The following is a 16,987-nucleotide window of genomic DNA, read 5'->3' on the forward strand; positions in this document are numbered from 1 at the left end:
ACCCGCTCCACTCCGCAGGTGTCAGATTCCCAGCCCTGCACTGTGAATACACAATAACACATCGCAGGGTGGGATCTGGGGCCTCCGCTACACGCAGGCGCCTGATGTACAGTAAGTTCACAGGCAGCGCGCACAGCGCATGACCGAGAACTGATTGCAGGGCGCAGGCACCGGTGACGTCATGAGAAAGAAGAGGCGGCACACGGAGAATAGAGCGGGATGATAGATGGCTGCGAGGCGGTTGAGTCAGGGGGAGAAAACATACCACACTGACTCAATAGGATAATAAACATAAGAGCCACCTTCACAGAATGGAAGCCCTCCCCCGCCGAAAAGATGAAATAAAGGGGGGGATCTCATGGCAACACAGAGCTTGAGTATAATGTCTGTAGTAAGCCTAGAATCATACTCTGGGGCTTTATTGGTGAGTTCAAATAAAGGTCAAGTCAAATGTCTATTTAAAGAGTATTTCTGGTTTAATCTGGTTTTGGTTGGCGCTTTTTTAAACGGTTTTTATTGGTCAATATGTGGTTGCTGGGGGCTGTGTGAATTATAAAAGCCCGGTTTTCTGGCTGGTTACCTCAGACTGAAGTTTTTATGAAGAAAAGAAGATCCCCCCACCCCCTTTTTTATTTATGTCCAATCGTGATGTCTTTATTTGTGAGAAAATCGCCCATTTTAAGGGCGGATTGGTTAATTGGTGTTTTGGATTTATGGACATTTATGAGTTATTATTTAAAGCATTTCTTGGATATGGATTAACCCTAAACATCACAGCCATTTTTCCTCCATTACAACTGTGTTGCGTTTTTATTTAAAAGGTATGAATAGGTCTTGTGATGCCATGCAGCCTTAGAGCTGCTGAAGGTGGCTATTTTACTTTAATAAGCCCTGATGGGGGAGGGTGACAGGTTCCCTTTAACCCACAAGTTTGTGAAGTCAATTAGAGCCTTATATCATTTGGCTTTACTTTGAAAAATTGTTTTCCTTTCCATCAAAACGTTAACGCCAAAAAACAGGGCAGGACAGGGGTAGAATTGGGGGGCATGACTCCTCAGCTGGTCTAATTCATGACAAGCCATGGCATACCTTAAGCCATGAGTCTTTCTCCAGTCCCCGAATGGAGTGAGACTTCTGGTGAGGTCCATGGAGGCACACGCCATTTGACAAGCACTCCTGACTCATTATGAAGCATGTTCCTCTTAATGAATCAGGAGCATCGGACTCCTACAGTCTCCTCATCAAGATCAGCGATTTTCTCAGCGCCTTTATTTTTTGCAATTGTGCCGATACACTGCCATCTTGAGGCAGAGATTGAATTTGCTGGGTGTACACTCCTGCCCAGATGTGTCACCATTCAGTTCTGTGTGTGTTCTTGTCTTGCTTCTGTTCTTATAATGCTTGTGTTGCATTTTAGAAGTATTAATAAAGATGTGGTTTTATTTCAGATATTTGCCTTTCACCTCTTACGTTTTTTTTGTTTGATTTTTTTCTGTATAGGAAGGGTCATCAAAATTGCTATACAATACTGAATACAACATTTTACTATGGTGGTAAAAAGGTGAAAATATTCTTTAAAATATTGGTATAAAGCATTCCAAATGACGGATACCCATTTAAAATGCCACTAGCACATCATTACATTGGTAAAGAGTAGTGCTGAGCGAGCGTGCTGGGATAAGGTGTTACTGAGCATGCTCGGGTGCTAACAGTGTCATTGGGGTGCTCATAAAAGATACTCGAGTCCCCGCAGCTGCATGTCTCCAGGCTGGTAGCCACAACATGTGCAGGGATTGCAATCACACTGAAGACCCTCTGTTAGCACCCGAGTGTGCTCGGTAACACCTTATCCAAGCATGGGCGCTCAGCACTAGTAAGAGGTTTTCTCATGAAGACAACCCTGTCCATATTTCCTATTATGGCAAATGGATGTCTTATCAGGAGTTTCCCCCTCACCTTATATGAGCAAGGGCCACTCAGAGGTTCCCTTTCTGCCAAGCAACCCATTACAAGATTCAATCTGGCTCTAATCCAAAGTCAATTGTCTGTGATGGGACAACCCCTTTAAATTAAAGTAACTGCCAAACAGACAGATCAGTGAACAAAAAACAACTGTTGTAAAATTACAACTCTGCTACATGGTCTATAATGTTAAGCATCTTCCATAAGCATAGCACAAGAAATCGCCATCATCCACACTGCAAATAAAAGAACAAACTCATTTAGAGACTCCGAAGGACCAGCCCTGTTTTATAGGACTGTTGTGTATTGTGGAAATAGCCAGACAGTCCACAATCTGGTCATTCACATGTTAGAATACAGAAGCCCCTTTCTTTTGGAAGCAGGAAATGGAATGGTGTCTATGAAGGACTAAGAAAAGTAGTTATGTCTGAAGAGGTTAAAGAGTAACCAGTGGCTGCATTACTCACAGCTGTGGAGATTATGGGTAAGATATCTTTAATATTGTGATTTCACCTTAAAATTATACAATGATATATACTTAATTATTGGCTGAATGTCACTGTGGCTGGCTTGGCTGCTTTCTGGATTAGTAGCACTTTATACTTGGATATAATCATTATGAAATTGGCACTTTAAAGATTGTTTGAATTTATTGTTTCTAGTATTTTTATGTTTTTCATTAGTGACTGTGCCATGAAATGTGACAGTGACACTCATTAATTGTAGGTTTGCTGTTTTCGTGTCCTCCCATCCACATATTTACATATTCAGCTTTTCCACCCTGTCGATATTTGATTGTCTTTGTTGATTATCTTATGTATTTTACCTGTATTTGTTAAATAAATTATTTGGTTTTTATTCAGGACTTTTCGTACTCTTGGTTCTCTTGTGTTTTATAGTTATTTGAGAGTGTTCTGAGATAAATTTAGCACCCCCATTATGTTATCAGAGGGGAATAAATGATTTAGGAAATGTTTTCTGCTCTGGAGCCTGTGTTTCTTACGTTTGATTTAACATGCGTTCAACCAAAGCAAAAGTATTTTTTCACCTATAAAAGCCAGAGAAAAAAAACTTTTTGCCATTATTCAGAACCTTGAAATATTAGAGAAATAAAACATAGAGCTATGTACAAGGTTGCATATACATCTCATATTATCAAGTCAAAGCAAAAACAATTAAAATAACTACATTTAATACCAAACCAATAAGAATACATAATACACTGCACTCTTGTTAACAGGGCATGCTGCCTGTGCAGACATCTTACCTTCTATACCCCAGAACAAAAAAATAAAGAAAAGAGAGTGTGAAAAAAACAGATTCTAATGTGAAAAGAAGTGAACAGAATTAAACAGTATGGTTTAAGAAAAATAACACACATACTTCGGTAGATAGATAAATCTATCTATATACACACACACACGAGAGATACATATTATATATTACACACCTTCTCATTTAAAGATTTTTCTGTATTTTCATGACTATGAACATAGTAAATTCTCATTGAAGGCATCAAAACTATGAATTAACACATGGAATTATATACTTAACAAAAAAGTGTGAAACAACTGAAAATGTCTTATATTCTAGGTTCTTCAAAGTAGCCACCTTTTGCTTTGATGACTGCTTTGCACACTCTTGGCAGTCTCTTGATAAGCTTCAAAAGGTAGTCACCGGGAATGGTCTTCCAACAATCTTGAAGGAGTTCCCAGAGATGCTTAGCACTTGTTGGCCCTTTTGCCTTCACTTTGCGGTCCAGCTCACCCCAAACCATCTCGATTGGGTTCAGGTCTGGTGACTTGGAGGCCAGGTCATCTGGCGTAGCACCCCATCACTCTCCTCCTTGGTCAAATAGCCCTTTCACAGCCTGGAGATGTGTTTGAGGTCATTGTCCTGTTGAAAAATAAATGATGGTCCAACTAAACGCAAACCGGATGGCATAGCATGCCGCTGCAAGATGCTGTGGTAGCCATGCTGGTTCAGTATGCCTTCAATAAATCCCCAACAGTGTCACCAGCAAAGCACCCCCACACCATCACACCTCCTCCTCCTCCATGCTTCACGGTGGGAACCAGGCATGTGGAGTCCATCCGTTCACCTTTTCTGCGTCACACAAAGACACGGTGGTTGGAACCAAAGATCTCAAATTTGGACTCATCAGACCAAAGCACAGATTTCCACTGGTTTAATGTCCATACCTTGTGGTCTTTAGCCCAAACAAATCTCTTCTGCTTGTTGCCTGTCCTCAGCAGTGGTTTCCTAGCAGCTATTTTACCATGAACGCCTGCTGCACAAGGTCTGCTCTTAACAGTTGTTGTAGAGATGTGTCTGCTGCTAGAACTCTCTGTGGCATTGACCTGGTCTCTAATCTGAGCTGCTGTTAACTTGCGATTTCTGAGGCTGGTGACTCGGATAAACTTATCCTCAGAAGCAGAGGTGACTCTTGGTCTTCCTTTCCTGGGGCGGTCCTCATGTGAGCCTGTTTCTTTGTAGAGCTTCATGGTTTTTTCAACTGCACTTGGGGACACTTTCAAAGTTTTCCAAATTTTTCTGACTGACTGACCTTCAATTCTTAAAATAATGATGGCCATTCGTTTTTCTTTACTTAGAATTTGTATTATGGCAAGAAAAAAGCAGCTAACAGTCTATTCAGTAGGTCTATCAGCTGTGTATCCACCAGGCCACTGCACAACACAACTGATGGTCCCAACCCCATTTATAAGGTGAGAAATCCCACTTATTAAACCTGACAGGGCACACCTGTGAAGTGAAGACCATTTCCGGTGACAGAGTATGCAAAGCAGTCATCAAAGCAAAAGGTGGCTACTTTGAAGAACCTAGAATAAAATACATATTTTCAGTTGTGTCACACTTTTTTGTTAAGTATATAATTCCACATTAGCTAATTCATAGTTTTGATGCCTTCAGTGTGAATTTACAATTTTCATAGTCATGAAAATGCAGAAAAATCTTTAAATGAGGGGTGTCCAAAACTTTTGGTCTGTACTATATATATATATATATATATATATATATATATATATATATATATATATATATATATATATATATATATATATATATATACATATACACATATACACACACACACACTGTATATATACAATATCTATATATATATATCTATATACACATACACACACACACATACATGGATATATCTCATTTGGTCCGACTGACCCCATTGCTATGACGGCACATGAGTCAGACCATCAGGATTGTTCACTTATTGTACTGGACTTTTCTGGCTTCTTGCATTAGCTGCAGCAGAATTCATGGTTTCTCAGTACAATATCATTCAAGTACATAGCAGAAAACTAGTAACAGAGCATGACGGGCACCACACTTATATACATGCAATATATCACAGATTCCTGCCCATATATGATTTGATTGTTATCTATTCCTAAACATTGTCAATGCCTAAAATGGTTAGAATTAAGCAAAACTGTGCTCTGACGATTGTACTGCTCATTGCACACACCCATTATATTAAATGCGGTCTATAAAGCATCTCACCTTGCTGGCCCAGGCATCCTCATCCCATGAAGTAAGCTGCAAAACCCGGATAATTTCATTTATCTCTGTGCTCATTTTCTCCACTGTATAATTGCGATTTTTTAAAGCTTCTTCAATACCTTGACTACGCGAATTCTTAGTTGTTACAAAGATCTTCATAGCTGAAATAAAGGATGACAACAAAAATTCCTTTCATTCCTGAAACAAAAAATTATTTTTCCAAATAAAATATAAGTATTGGACAATCTTAAAGGAGACAAAATTCCCATAAGCAAGAGAAGAAGGAAATCTCTATAAAGACGGCCAAATACATACCAGAGATGAGAACCGGCAGAAGATCTTTGACGGTGTTCATAGAATTTACTAGCATGATACGATGTTCTTGATGGGTGAGCTCTTGCTGACGTTCATCAATCATCTTCGCCATCTTTGTCATTCCTTGGGCAAGATACAATAGCACTTAGCCAAGTGAACCACATGTAACATTACAGATTGACCGTTGTGCTTGTCAAAGCCTATTCTACCCAGGTCATTGTTTTGTGGCTGATCTGGCATAACTATAACTAATACCTCTATAATCCGAACCTCCCACACCTGCCAGTTCTATGGAACGTACTAACCAGAACAGTCCAATTTAGTCCCAGTATCAATAGTTTTAAGCGTGCCATGAAAAGACATCTCTTTTGGATGGTCCATCACCTCACTAATATAAATATTCCCTTTACTCCTTTCCCAACTTTTCCTCAGAATCTAGTCCCTCATGTGTTCCCACACCCTCCATGCTCTCAGTAGCACCATGTATCTGTATAGAGACAGGCGGATGACCGGGTCATGCAGCATTTTTGGAGAGCCCCTCATTCTTATGATGGCTGGGCTATATACAACATGCATTTTTTATCTATTGTGTCCCATAATTTCATTATAGATTGTAGCTTAGGAGCAGGGTCCACACTCCTCTTGGTATGTGTTACTTAGTGATTTCTGATACTGCCTGTACATGCCCACGCTTAATTGTAAAGGGCTGTGGAATATGTTGACGCTACAGGAATAAAACTATCATTTAACCCACTCCTCTCGTCCGGCACACCACAGGGTGGTTTTCTTGACAGATTTACATGGGGATCGCTTTTCATGGTTTGGGCAAGAACTACACTTTGCATACGTCTTAGTTATAATAAACCAAGCAATCTGTTAGTTGAAGTCCTGTGGCAATGAACATATTTTCCATTTCACCCAGGTTAAAAGGGACAACAAAAAAAACTGATTTTTCCCTTACCTGGCCCCAAGTTTTTGGTGTAAGTGACCAGATCCTCCATGCTCTCCACCACCTCGGCCACCGTCAGATATTCCAGTATACCTTTGCACACTCTGATGATTTTCCTTACCTGTATAAAAGAGTGCGATTACTTTTTCATCTCGTGTTCATACAAATGTAAGTGCCAGTTTATAAATTTACATTTTACCTGTCAGGAGCTATAAATAAATAAATTAGATAGTTGATGTGTGCAGGCAGAACACTTTATAGTGTGACCCATATATCAAGATTTACTAAATTAAACAGATATTCAGGTATCGGCACATAAAATTGGTCTCAGAAACAGCATATATCCACACGCGAAAATATAAAGAATGCCAGATAGGATGCACAAGTTGTCTAGTAACCATCTGTGGTCTATAGTAGCATCTCGCCTCCTGCTTGGAAATGAACATGGGTTAGAAGCCTCTATTTAAGTCTTAAGGTTTAGTTCACACTAGTTTTGTGGCAAAGATGCACTGCCCTGACGAAGGCAGCGTGCCGAAACGCGCGTTGGGGAGGGCGCTCATCCAGGAGACCAGGAATATATCGCATTACTTTGTAAGTTACTTGATACAACTACTAATGTAATTTATTCATTGATTTTTGAGGTTTATTCCTAGTCACTCAATATTTGACGTGGATATACTGACACCTCTTGGTACAACTTTTGCATTGGCACTTTTATTACAATTTTTATCTAGAGTATTGTGGTTATAGTGGACACTGAGGGTATGTGCACGTTGCAGATATGCCTGCGGATTTTTCTGCACTAAATCCGCAGTTCTTGGCAGAAAACGCAGGTGTGTTTTTGATGCGTTTTTGCATGCGATTTTGAAAGCTAAATAAAGATGTATTATTGAACAACAACAAAAAAATGATTTGTGATGTAATTTCTTGTCCAACCTCCTCTTTTACATTTGTCCAACCCACACTTCATTACACACACACAGACAGATAAATAGATAGATAGATATAAATATAGATATAAAATAGATAGAAGGAATGAGATAGATAGATAGATAGATCGATAGATAGATGACAGATAGATCTATAGATAGAGGACAGAGATCTATAGATAGATAATATCTATCGATCTATGTATAGATCTATCTATTATATTTATCATCTATCTATCTCATTCCTTCTATCCATATAGCTATCTAACTATCCATATATCTATCCATAGATATATCTGTAGATAGATATATCTATTCATATGGTGAATCCATGTGGTCCATGTGGTCAGACCTGCGTGTGGCAGGGTAAGAGATGTAAATAATCACAGACATGAATAGCATGAGATAAATGTTTATTAAGAATGGAATAATAAGAGTATATTCAAAATAAGAGAAATAATTGTGAAGATATATGATTGCATTAGCACCTTCGCACAGTGCACTTTATCAGATAGGGATTGCACAAAGGACTTGTATGCACATAAGTTGTAAAAAATTATATATGTATTAATGATTTTGACATGAAATTATTTAATCTGTCCAATTACGTTTGGTCCCTTTAAAAACAGGGTGGCACATGTTAAGGAGCTGAAACTCCTAAACCCTTCATCCAATTTTAATGTGGATACTCTCAAATGAAAGCTGAAAGTCTGAACTTCAACTGCACCTGAATTGTTTAGTTTAAAATGCATTGTGGTAATATCTATAACCAAAGAAAAATGTTGTCTCTGTCCAAATATATATATGGACATAACTGTAGTATCTAATTTATTATTGAGATAATGACTTTTGGGTTTTCATTGGCTGTAAGCCATAACCATCAACATTGAAATAGATCACTCTGTTTGTAATGACTTTATATAATGAGTTTCACTTTTTGTATCCAAGAACTGAAATAAATTAACTTTTTGATAATCTAATTTTGTGAGAAGCACCAGTGTATGCAAGTGTTTCTCTGCCTCAATGTTCGGCAGCTTCTGATAAAGCATACCGTATATACTCGAGTATAAGCCGACCCGAGTATAAGCCGACCCCCCTAATTTTGCCACAAAAAACTGGGAAAACTTATTGACTCGAGTATAAGCCTAGGGTGGAAATGCAGCAACTACCGGTGAATTTCAAAAATAAAAATAGATCATTATTTCCCCATAGCTGTGCCATATAGTGCTCTACACCATTCATATTTCCCCATAGCTGTGCCCCATATAGTGCTCTGCACCGTTCACTGTGCCCCATAGCTGTGCCATATACGGTGCTCTGCACCGTTCATTGTGCCCCATAGATGTGCCATATACGGTGCTCTGCACCGTTCATTGTGCCCCCTAGCTGTGCCATATACGGTGCTCTGCACCCTTCACTGTGCCCCCTAGCTGTGCCTTATACGGTGCTCTGCACCGTTCATTGTGCCCCCTAGCTGTGCCTTATACGGTGCTCTGCACCGTTCATTGTGCCCCGTAGCTGTGCCTTATACGGTGCTCTGCACCGTTCATTGTGCCCCCTAGCTGTGCCTTATACGGTGCTCTGCACCGTTCATTGTGCCCCCTAGCTGTGCCTTATACGGTGCTCTGCACCGTTCATTGTGCCCCGTAGCTGTGCCTTATACGGTGCTCTGCACCGTTCATTGTGCCCCCTAGCTGTGCCTTATACGGTGCTCTGCACCGTTCACTGTGCCCCATAGATGCTCCACATTAATCTGTGCTGCCGCTGCTACTGCTGCAATAAAAAAAAAAAAAACACATACTCACCTCCCTTGATTGCAGCTCCCAGCGTCTCGTTCCGGCGCCTCCATCTTCCCGGCGTCTCTGCTCTGACTGATCAGGCAGAGGGCGCCGCGCACACTATATGCGTCATCGCGCCCTCTGCCTGATCAGTCAGAGAGCGCAGACGCCGGGAAGATGGAGGCGCCGGCCGGGAAGATGGATCGGCGCCCGGCGGCTGGAACGAGGACAGGTGAATATGCTATACTCACCTAGTCCTGGCGATCCTCGCGCTGTCCCCTCCTGTCTTCGGCGCTGCAGATTCTTTCTCTATCAGCGGTCACCGGCACCGCTGATTAGAGAAATGAATAAGCGGCTCCGCCCCTATGGGAGGTGGAGCCGCTTATTCATTTCTGTAATGAGCGGTCCCACGTGACTGCTGAAGAGAGGAAGAAGCTGCAGCGCCGAAGCTCGTGGGACGGCAGGGACAGCGCGAGGATCGCTGGGACTAGGTAAGTATACCCCAGCGCCCTCAGCCCCTCACCTGCCGACCCCACCGCTACCGTGACTCGAGTATAAGCCGAGGGGGGCACTTTCAGCCCTAAAATTTGGGCTGAAAATCTCGGCTTATACTCGAGTATATACGGTATATTTGTTTTAATTATAAAAAATACTAGATTGTGGCCCGATTCTAACGCATCGGGTATTCTAGAATATGCATGTCCCCATAGTATATGGACAATGATGATTCCAGAATTTGCAGCAGACTGTGCCCGTCGCTGATTGGTCGAGGCAACCTTTATGACATCATCGTCGCCATGGCAACCATTATGACATCTACGTCGATACTGTGCCCGTCGCTGAATCAGAAACGTGGGATTGCTACGTCCTTTATGACCTCATTGTGGCTGTGCCCGTTACTGATTGGTCGAGGCCTGGAGGCCTCGACCAATCAGAGACGCGGGATGTCTACGTCCTTTATGACATCATCGTCACTGTGCCCGTCGCTGATTGGTCGAGGCCTGGCGGCCTCAACCAATCAGAGATGCGGGAATTCCAGGACAGACAGACAGACAGACAGAAAGACAGACAGACAGGATAGACAGACAGAAAAACCCTTAGACAATTATATATATATATAGATACAGGAGGAGATGACACACGGGTATATACTATATACAGGAGGAAATGACATACAGGTACATACTATAAACAGGGGAGATGACACATAGGTATATACTATATACAGGGGAGATGACACACAGGTATATACTATATACAGGAGGAGATGACACAGGTACATACTATATACAGGAGGAGATAAAACACTGGTATATACTATATACAGGGGAGATGACACAGGTACATACTATATACAGGGGAGATGACACACAGGTATATACTATATACATGGGAGATGACACACAGGTATATGCTATATACAGGGGAGATGACACAGGTATATACTATACTAGATTGTGGCCCGATTCTAACGCATCGGGTATTCTAGAATATGCATGTCCCCGTAGTATATGGACAATGAGGATTCCAGAATTCGCGGCAGACTGTGCCCGTCGCTGATTGGTCGAGGCAACCTTTATGACATCATCATCGCCATGGCAACCATTATGATATCTACGTCGATACTGTGCCCGTCGCTGAATCAGAAACGTGAGATGTCTACGTCCTTTATGACATCATCGTCGCTGTGCCCGTTGCTGATTGGTCGAGGCCTGGCGGCCTCGACCAATCAGAGTCGCAGGATTTCTACGTCGATGCTGTGCCGGTCTCTGATTGGTCGAGGGCTGGCGGCCTCGACCAATCAGAGAGCCGAGATTTCCAGGACAGACGGACAGACAGACAGACGGAAAAACCCTTAGACAATTATATATATAGACTAGATTGTGGCCCGATTCTAACGCAGCGGGTATTCTAGAATATGCATGTCCCCGTAGTATATGGACAATGAGGATTCCAGAATTCGCGTCAGACTGTTCCCGTCCCTGATTGGTCGAAGCAACCTTTATGACATCATCGTCGCCATGGCAACCATTATGACATCTACGTCGATACTGTGCCCGTCGCTGAATCAGAAACGTGGGATTTCTACGTCCTTTATGACATCATCGTTGCTGTGCCCGTCGCTGATTGGTCGAGGAGGACTGATCAATATAGAAGTGTCAGGAGGACTGATCAATATAGAAGTGTCAGGAGGACTGATCAATATAGAAGTGTCAGGAGGACTGATCAATATAGAGGTGTCAGGAGGACTGATCAATATAGAAGTGTCAGGAGGACTGATCAATATAGAAGTGTCAGGAGGACTGATCAATATAGAAGTGTCAGGAAGACTGATCAATATAGAAGTGTCAGGAGGACTGATCAATATAGAGGAGTCAGGAGGACTGATCAATATAGAAGTGTCAGGAGGACTGATCAATATAGAGGTGTCAGGAGGACTGATCAATATAGAAGTGTCAGGAGGACTGATCAATATAGAAGTGTCAGGAGGACTGATCAATATAGAAGTGTCAGGAAGACTGATCAATATAGAAGTGTCAGGAGGACTGATCAATATAGAGGAGTCAGGAGGACTGATCAATATAGAAGTGTCAGGAGGACTGATCAATATAGAGGTGTCAGGAGGACTGATCAATATAGAAGTGTCAGGAGGACTGATCAATATAGAGGTATCAGGAGGACTGATCAATATAGAAGTGTCAATCAGAGACGCAGGATTTCTACGTCGATGCTGTGCCCGTCGCTGATTCAGAGACGTGGGATTTCCAACACAGACAGACAGAAAGACAGACAGATGGAAAAACCCTTAGTCAATATAGAAGTGTCAGGAGGACTGATCAATATAGAAGTGTCAGGAGGACTGATCAATATAGAATGTCAGGAGGACTGATCAATATAGAGGTATCAGGAGGACTGATCAATATAGAAGTGTCAGGAGGACTGATCAATATAGAGGTATCAGGAGGACTGATCAATATAGAAGTGTCAGGAGGACTGATCAATATAGAAGTGTCAGGAGGACTGATCAATATAGAAGTGTCAGGAGGACTGATCAATATAGAAGTGTCAGGAGGACTGATCAATATAGAAGTGTCAGGAGGACTGATCAATATAGAAGTGTCAGGAGGACTGATCAATATTGAAGTGTCAGGAGGACTGTCAGGAGGACTGATCAATATAGAGGCGTCAGTAGGACTGATCAATATAGAAGTGTCAGGAGGACTGATCAATATAGAAGTGTCAGGAGGACTGATCAATATAGAAGTGTCAGGAGGACTGATCAATATAGAAGTGTCAGGAGGACTGATCAATATAGAAGTGTCAGGAGGACTGATCAATACAGAAGTGTCAGGAGGACTGATCAATACAGAAGTGGCGGCCTCGACCAATCAGAGTCGCGGGATTTCTACGTCGATGCTGTGCCGGTCTCTGATTGGTCGAGGCCTGGCGGCCTCGACCAATCAGAGAGCCGGGATTTCCAGGACAGACAGACAGACAGAGACAGACAGACAGACAGACAGACAGACGGAAAAACCCTTAGACAATTATATATATATAGAAACTTTTAAGGGCTTATATACTCTGTGGGTTCTTCTATACCCTTCCTTTTTGTGTTGTATATTATGTGAGTTTTAGCCCCAAATTTGCTTCCTCAATATGGGTGTTTTTAGACATGACATTATATTACAAAATTTAGAGCTCGGTCCAAAAATATTTTGACAGTTACAAGTTTTGGCATTTTTTGCCATTTACGATAACATATTCCAGATAAAGTTGCATAATCAATACAGGCTTAACCCCTTCACGACCCCTAGCTTTTTTTTGGTTTTGCGTTTTTGCTCTCCTCAGACCCATAACTATTTTTACGCCAATATGGCCAATTGAGGGCTTATTTTTTGCGGGATGAGTTGTACTTTTGAACAACACCATCCATTAGTTTTACCATGTCGTGTACTCCAAAAAGGGGGGGGGGAATTCCAACTGTGGTGAAATTGCAAAAAAAGTGCAATGCTAAACTGAACTGCCTTTATGATTCTCCAGGTTATTACGAGTTCATAGACACCAAACATATCTAGGTTCTTTTTTATCTAAGTGGTGAAAAAAAATTCCAAACTTTGCTTAAAAAAAAAAATTGCGCCATTTTCCGATACCCATAGCATTTCCATTTTTCATGATCTCGGGTTGGGTGAGGGCTTATTATTTGCGTGCCGAACAGACATTTTTAATGATACCATTTTGGTGAAGATACATTCTTTTACTTGCCCTTAAAACATGGGTATTACATACCTGGTAATGTGTTTTTTCATGAGACATGACGGCACCACGAGAGAGGGGATACGCCCTTCAAGGACAGGAAACCTTCAAGATAAAAGGGGCGGCTCCTCTCTCCACATCAGTTGTTTTACAGAGTATGAGAGGAACTCCGCCACTTAGTGTACACATAAATAATACATCCTATAAGGTTCTAATTACCAACACCTGAGGGAGTGTATAATACAAATAATGCTAATAATGCACCCAACTAATGACGTGATCAAAAGAGTGGGAATATAAGGGTGCCATCATGTCTCATGAAAAAACACATTACCAGGTATGTAATACCCGTGTTTTTCCATCATACATGACGGCACCACGAGACAATTACAGAGATTTGTATTCTCTTTTAGGGAGGGATCACTGCTTGTAACACTTTTCTCCCAAATGTGAGACCAGAGGTAGCAGATAGGTCTAACCTATAATGTTTAAAAAATGTAGACGGAGAGGACCAAGAGGCCGCCTTACAGATTTGGTCGATGGTGGCATCTGCTCTCTCTGCCCATGACATCACCATGGCCCCCGTGGAGTGGGCTTTCAGACGCTGTGGAACAACCCTGCCTGCACTACTATACGATAGAATAATCGCCTCCCTCACCCATCTAGCGATAGTTTGTTTTGAGGCTTTAAGGCCCTTCCTTGACCCCTGGAATGAAACAAAAAGCCCTCTTTCCTCCAGGATTTTGTCATCTCTAAATACTGTAGGATACATCTCCTGACATCTAGGCAATGGAGTCTCTCCTCTTTCTTGTTGCTAGGATTGGGACAGAAAGAGGGTAGAGTTATATCCTGAGCCCTATGGAATATCGATACCACTTTGGGGAGATATGCCGGATCTAATTTTAATACAACTCTATCGTCCATAATTTGCGTGTAATTGTCAGCTGACAATGCATGCAAATCCCCATCCCTACGGGCTGATGTAAGTGCCACTAACAAAGCTGTTTTTAATGTTAGTACTTTATCTGATGCTGTATTTAACGGCTCAAAGGGGCTTTCTGTCAAAGCGGTCAATACTAAATTTAGATCCCATGGTGGAGGAGTAGGGAGATAGAACAGAGTCAGCTCTACTACAGGCTCGGATAAACCTGACCACCCACCTATTGCTTACCAGGTCATAGTTAAATAGGGCTGCTAAAGCTGAAATGTGTACTTTGAGGGTACTAACAGCTAATCCGAGATCTAAGCCCTTTTGCAAGAACTCCAGTATTGCCACTATTGGGACCTCCCCTTCCTGTATTGGACCATAAATCTTGGTCGTTACTGGTTTTCTGCTACTAAGCAAGGTGGATATTAAACCAGCTGAGAACCCTTTTCTCTAACAACGACCGTTCAAATGCCAGGCTGTCAAATGTAGCCCGGAATTCTGCGGGTGGTTGAAAGGACCCTGTGTTAGAAGGTCCTGGTCTTCCAGGAGTACCCATGGGTCCGTCACTGACATCATTCTCAGCCAGTAAAACCATGGTCTTTTTGGCCAGAAGGGAGCTATTACAATTACCCTGGCCCTGTCCTCCCTGATCTTCTTCAGAACTGCTGGGATTAGACATATCAGTGGGAGGGCATACAAGAGTCCTGACATCCATTCTATGCTGAAGGCGTCTACTGCCAACGGTCTGTCTGCTGGGTTTAGGGAGCAGAACTTTTGCACTATTTTGTTGGCCTTTGAGGCAAAGAGATCTACCCTGGGTCTTCCCCACATGTGCACTATCCGTTGAAAACTTGACTTTTTTAGGGACCATTCCCCTTGCCTTAAGTGGTTCCTGCTTAGAAAGTCTGCCTTTATATTGTCCACACCTCAAATATGCAGGGCCGATAATGAGAGGAAATGCCTTTCAGCTAGCGTCATGAGTCTTTTGGTTATGTGCATCAATGACCGAGAACGGGTGCCCCCCTGGTAGTTTACATATGCAACCGCTGTTCGGTTGCCCGATAGGACTCTTACATGATGCCCTGTCAAGTGTGGAAGTAACTTCCTTAGTGCTTTTCCGATTGCTAGGAGTTCCCACTCGTTTGAGGATAGATTTTTCTCCTCTTGAGCCCAGGGGTCTTGGACTCAGTGTGTCTGAGTGAGTTCCCCTACGGACTGGCGTCCGTTGTGATTACTTTAGCGGCTGTGTATGTCCAGGGAACTCCTCTCGAAGAGGACTATCTGTAACCACCATCTGAGTGATTGGAGTACAGAGAGTGGGAGAATGAGCTTCTGCTCTAGCTGCCCCTGAAGTTCCAGGTCGTTCTGAAGCACACACCATTGTAGTTCTCTTGCATGGAACGGAGCCCATTTTACTGCCGGTATGCAGGAGGTTAGAGACCCTAACACCGACATGGCTCTTCTTAAAGTAATCTCTGTTTTTTTTTATGTTTTTATAGTCATTTGTTTGATTTTTTCCTCTTTTTCCTCTGGGAGGAGACACTCCTGCGCCACCGAGTCTACCGTAATCCGCAGGAAATTCTGGACCATTGCTGGCTCCAGTTTGGATTTCTTGAGGTTCAGTTGCCATCCTAGTGTCCGTAGAGTGTCCATCACTATTCTGACCTGCTCCTGACAGTGAGAAAAGTTTTTCCCAACTATCAGGAAGTTGTCTAAGTAGGGTATTATCAGAGTATCTTTCTCTCTGAGATGTGCTGTGACCTCTGCAATCAGTTTTGTAAATACCCGTGGGGCTGTTGCTATCCCAAAGGGCAGAGCCCTGTACTGAAAGTGACGCAACTGGGACCCCATCTGAACTGCCACTCTGAGGAACTTGTAATCTTGTTGTCTGATTGGGACGTGATAATAAAGCGTCCTTTAGGTCTAGGACTGACATGTAACACTGAGGATATAAAAGTCTCACCTCTGATTTTGTTTCCATTTTGAATGATGGAATTATTAGATATTTGTTGAGGCCTTTTAAATTAATTATTGTCCTCCAAGAATTGTCCGTTTTTTTTTTATGAGATCCTTTCCTCTATTGGGACTTCTTCGAAGATTTGTTTGTCTAGGAGTGATATTACTTCCCCTTCTAGACTGTCTTGTTTCTCTTGGGAGGATTGTACTGGAGTCTGCCTGTATTTTCTTGGAGGCCAGTGGTGGAATTTTAGTTTTATGCCCGATCCTATAATTTGTCTGATCCATGCGCTGGATGAGATCCTCTCCCAGGCTGGAAGGAGGCGAGAGACCCTCCCTCCCACCTGAGAAGGACCGTCACTGGGAGGGTTTC

At 42.3% G+C, this 16,987-nt stretch overlaps 1 protein-coding gene across 2 annotated transcripts in view; it reads right to left on the reverse strand.

Annotated features, from left to right (window-relative positions):
- VCL (vinculin) overlaps positions 1-16,987 on the reverse strand; it is a 175,872-nt gene that overhangs the window by 49,420 nt on the left and 109,465 nt on the right. For both annotated transcript variants that reach the window (XM_069753013.1, XM_069753014.1), the window contains exons 4-6: positions 6,782-6,890; positions 5,821-5,943; positions 5,506-5,666 (exon numbers count right to left, since the gene is read on the reverse strand). In XM_069753013.1, the coding sequence (XP_069609114.1) occupies positions 5,506-5,666; positions 5,821-5,943; positions 6,782-6,890 (393 nt within the window). The remainder of the gene's footprint in view (positions 1-5,505; positions 5,667-5,820; positions 5,944-6,781; positions 6,891-16,987) is intronic.

This window comes from Ranitomeya imitator, chromosome 2 (assembly GCF_032444005.1).
Source record: "Ranitomeya imitator isolate aRanImi1 chromosome 2, aRanImi1.pri, whole genome shotgun sequence".
In the NCBI taxonomy this organism is placed as follows: Eukaryota; Metazoa; Chordata; class Amphibia; order Anura; family Dendrobatidae; genus Ranitomeya; species Ranitomeya imitator.